This window comes from Opisthorchis viverrini (genome assembly GCF_000715545.1).
Source record: "Opisthorchis viverrini unplaced genomic scaffold opera_v5_187, whole genome shotgun sequence".
NCBI lineage: Eukaryota > Metazoa > Platyhelminthes > Trematoda > Opisthorchiida > Opisthorchiidae > Opisthorchis > Opisthorchis viverrini.
The window spans coordinates 93,529-98,254 of NW_008751845.1; the positions used below are offsets into that span (position 1 = coordinate 93,529).

A 4,726-nucleotide genomic window follows, 5' to 3' on the forward strand; every position below is an offset into this window, starting at 1 on the left:
GGAGGTGTTCTTGTGCCGTTGATGGTCCACAATTTGAAAATACGAGCTGTGCTGCATGACAAGGTCACAGCAGGCCTTCAGTGCAGTCTCTCAGATTCCCTGTCGACGATTAGATGCAATGAATTTTACACTGATATTTCGGGTATTTAAGCAGCTATCTTGCACAAAACATGAAGTGCGATTGGCGCAGGCTTCATTGTTTGCAAACCATCAAGTCATTTGGGCGGCATACAAAACAGACGTTATGACCTATCGATTAGTTCGTTTCATGTATCAATTAACTAAATGTGCTTTCCCCTCCATTAGCCCGACTATTATTTTTGCTTCCACTCAAGGCATATCAAACTAAAACTGGTCTCTGTTCTCTGCTCCTCTGTGTGAAACACCAATGCGCTTTCATTACCCATTTTCCTGTCGATCTCTCTATTGATGGTTTGAATCGTGTCATGTTTTTTAAATATGCCCATAATTTTGACTTTTGTTCTTCTAATTCTCTTCGTCTACACTTCATGAACCAAACTGCCGGGTTTTCATCCTCGTCTAAAGGAGTTTTACTGTACATCGACCGCAGAAATCGTGTTACAAGCGTATCTACGTATTGAATGAACGAGCAACCAGTGGCGATGCAATGACTGACGAGGTTGTCAACGTTAGCCTTACAATGAGGTTGAAAAGGTTGTTCCTGTCTTTGGACATTAAATGGAATCTTGGTTTCGTGTTTTCACCTGTGGGCGTTCCGATGACCCAAAAGCTTGCAGCGAAACTCGATAATTTTGTCACAAAGTAGTGGAAAGCAGATCCGAAATTTAAAACAGATATTCTGAGGGGATTATTTCCGCTCGTCTAATTTCGTGACAGTCTGTTCTATGATCCTTCCAGAATGTTTTTTCTTGCTTACTTCAAATTCATTTGTGAAATAATTTTCGCTGATTGTATTTCTAAAAATCTAACACGGTAATATTAAAACTGCTAACCTGCGCCAACCATATAAAAACTATTTTGACAAAGTATAAGATTGTTCCTATATCTCCTATATCCGAGATAATCATGTAAATTCCTGATGACAACCGATCTATACCCCCCTCGGGTAATCCGTCTTCCACTCACCTATGTTTAAGAATCCATTGTCCGGGCGTTTATAATGAACTGTTGCACTATTTTTCACTTGCAGAGCTAATGATATCGAGATTCCAAAGAAGTGGTTGACTTCAGCCAAACAGGTTGCGCCAAAGCCGGAGAAGCTGCGCATGTCTACCGAAGGCATGGTATGTGTTGGATGAACATGTCTACTCACACAGATTTTAAAGTCCGCTTACGTATTTTTGAGGGGTAATCCTATCGTCTACTCCGAGTTGAGCCGTTATAATTAGTTTTCTGACACATTTCTCTTTTGCAATAACACTGACAGGATGTTCGTTTACATGGACTGAAGCGCGTCAACAACTTCGCCTTCTGCAAATATTTTTTTAAGGAGCATCATAGCCAGTAATGTCGAAACACTTCGTAATTTTATGGGGTTTGCGGGATGTGTATTGTCCACATTCACATCACTCTCGTTTGAACAGTCGTCCTCCTGTTCTGGCGCAACTATTTTGGTGAATCCATACCAAAGGGTGGGAAGCACTGGACTCGAGTTTCCCTCTTATTAGAGCTCAGCAGCAGTGCATATCCAATGGCACACCAGTTACATCGCTCAAGCGTAAACACACTCGCCCGTTCAGACGTGAGAATTCAGATGCGTCCAACGTGCGTTGGTGGAATAGTGGTAACACGTTTGCCTTGCATGTCAGGTGTCCGGAGTTCAAACCCCGGTACGGCCATTGGATATGCCCTGCTGATGAGCTCTAACAAGAGCGAAACCCGAGTCCAGTGCTTCCCTTTGGTGTGGATTCACACGAATAATTGCGTCAAAACGAGCGTGATGTGAGACTCGACTTCATGATCATCACGATCGACAGCACAGCAAGTTCGTAACTTCCTGTTATCTGTGCTACCCTGGGCTCCTCCTGTAAGACTTGACCTCACTTAGCAGTAAACCTTTAGGACAACTCATGCTTTTCTGCATAATGGGCGGTCTTTCGGTGCTTGGCTACCACGCTACCCGAAAGAAGCACAAGGGGTGAGGCACTGCTATGGTTTCCAAGTCTAGGTCGGACAAGTCGAGATGCTTGGGTTGGGTTCGAACCACGGACATTCAGTCCAATTTGTTTTGGACTCAATCACCAAGTTATCTCGATCTCATTTCTAACCGGTCGATGGAAAACAAAACGCACAATTTGAAGCACTGTGTCCTGACTAAACCTAAGCAAAACAGAGAAGAGTAAAAATGAGCACGACAAAAGTATACCAGTACAACAGGGTACAGTTGCATAATTAATTTCCAGTCAGTTACCTTTTGGCTTCCAAAACTCAATTTAAGATGCTTTTTTGTGGGCTCGTATCCAAATTTTGGCCTGTTGTTCATCATTTCATAGTGAGTTTGAATCCATATCTTTGTTGAGTCAGTGTACTTATTTGGCATGCGCTTTCGCAATCTGGCCGGATTTGATTCTATTGGACCCATGTGATGGGGAAGAGTCTAATTCGCGACGAGGTACGAAGTACAGACTGATGCTTTGTTTTATTATTGTTACTTTTTTCTTGTCTACTACTAGTGAACGTCGGAGAACACTCACTACTCTAGGAGTTGCACGTACAGATCAGAATTGCTGACATCACTTAGGCTGTCCAGGCTGAGATGAAAGCACATTAGACTTACAACTGTTCTGTGAGACATCAGCAAGGCCGCCGCCCAATGTGTCTGCAGACCTCAAACAGCTGAAATAGTTCGACGAAGGGAGTGTGAAGGCGTTCAAATAACCCCTGGTTTACTTCGCCTGAATTCACCAACGGAAAGTTTTCTGACCACTGGTGGGAAAATTTCTGTGGATGTACCAGAATTTTGGAAGTATATATATTAAAAATCATGTGTACAGCGAATTTAGTTCTGTCAACAGGTGATAGTCTGTTTCTCAATAAATATGCGCATATAGGCACACGAAACGAGTTGTTACTGCCACTGCTTGCTATTAGTCAACATGAAAATAAACAATTTCAAGCAGGACAAAGCGGCAGTCCTCGAGTTACCAAGACGTGCTGTTGTGATGAAGCGAATGCACTGTTCATTGCAATAGACATTGGGATTGGACCTTGAGGCCCTTCTATACATTTGAAGCGCTCATTTTCAAATATTTTTTGGTTGTGCAAGTCCCTTAGATTCCGATTTATTTTCTAACGGTCATCATGGCTCGCCAACCAAACGTCATTGCATTTTGTTCAACGATATTGAGGCTAATGACAAACGCATGGACGGTCCCACAATTCGATCGCGGGCTCAATAGTCATCGGAATGATCATTTTATTCATGGAACGATTCGTGTCACGTCTTAATAGGCCATAATGAAGTGAATCCAAAGCAAAGTTGTTAGTTGGCTCTCGAAAAACGTTAACGGTTTTTGGTTTTATGGACAATGTTTTAGCTTTTAGCAAACAGGTTTTTGAACAAATATGTATCAGAATCAAACTACTATGTGAGCCCCCGTACCTGTTGAGGAAGCGGAATGGACTTTTTGGACAGGCTTGCGTTGCTAACAGACAGATGAGGTAATAGATCCTTCCGGCGGCCTCCGACGAAGAGGTTGGGAACAGTTGATTCAAAAGCAAGCACGCCGTAGAGGATAGTGTAACACAGATCTCTGTAACAGGTCTCTGTAACACAAGTCTCTGTGAATAAGACATAAACATATTTTCGGACAACATATTAGAAGCAAATTAGCCAAAGCATCCGCTACCAAACGTATGGAAATGTGCTCTCCGTTGGTCATCACAAAAATGTGATTAGGCCGACCAAAATACGGAGGACTGGTCACTGCAAAGGATTTTTATACAGATAGCCCACTGATGCACATAAACTGCCCGAGAGTAGCTGATGTTACGGCACAAGAATTATCCATAGACGAAATGCCACAGATCGTGGTCCAGACCGTGTCGAGGTATTGTAAAAGTTATCGCTGGGTGTACTGTATAATATCAGGGGTGAGGGTACCACAACTATGTGGATCTTCAAGAATCAACAGAATACTGTTAATAAAAATTAGGCGCGAACCTAGTGATCACAAGGTCCGTGATTCGAACCTAACCCCGGCATCTTGACTACTCCCGTCTAGGCTTGGGTGTGCCAGCTCTTAGGCTTCCTTCAGGTGGCATGGCCGAAGGGCTCTTATAGGTGGCCGATTGTTAGCCGATTATTAACCCTCTATTTTGGAAGCTGCGTGAAACATTTGCTCGCATAAAAAGATGATAAACCATTTGAGAAGTTTCGTTCTAATACGCAATCTGAGGGTTTTTAATTTGAACTGCGATCTTTCGTGCACTCACATACAGTATTGATTCAACTTCATTTGAAACATGCTAGCGAAGCCCATTGATCTTTAATTTAAATCGACCGGCAAACCGAAGAACTCATACAAATAGTGGCTAACTAAATGCTCCTTGTGAATATGAAATGTGTACCACCAGTAGAAATCGAGCTACATCTGATCATTAAAGAATGGCATGTGGACTTCAGAATACCCCTACCATTAGGCTACAGGTTCTTCTGCGATCTGTGAATATGATTTGTGCGTCTTGATTGGATCCATCGAGCTTGGGATAGCCTGTGCGTTGCATATTACTGCCGTATGCTGTT

At 42.7% G+C, this 4,726-nt stretch overlaps 2 protein-coding genes across 2 annotated transcripts in view; one reads left to right on the forward strand and one right to left on the reverse strand.

Annotated features, from left to right (window-relative positions):
• Positions 1–1,927, forward strand: part of T265_07828 (hypothetical protein) — a gene marked incomplete at both ends in the record, with an annotated part of 11,124 nt that extends 9,197 nt beyond the window's left edge. Inside the window, 2 exons of the mRNA XM_009173461.1 lie at positions 1,172–1,265; positions 1,613–1,927. Coding sequence (XP_009171725.1) covers positions 1,172–1,265; positions 1,613–1,927 — 409 coding nt within the window. The remainder of the gene's footprint in view (positions 1–1,171; positions 1,266–1,612) is intronic.
• T265_07829 (hypothetical protein) overlaps positions 1,418–4,726 on the reverse strand; it is a gene marked incomplete at both ends in the record, with an annotated part of 10,163 nt that continues 6,854 nt past the window's right edge. The window contains 2 exons of the mRNA XM_009173462.1: positions 1,418–1,641; positions 1,682–1,831. Coding sequence (XP_009171726.1) covers positions 1,418–1,641; positions 1,682–1,831 — 374 coding nt within the window. The remainder of the gene's footprint in view (positions 1,642–1,681; positions 1,832–4,726) is intronic.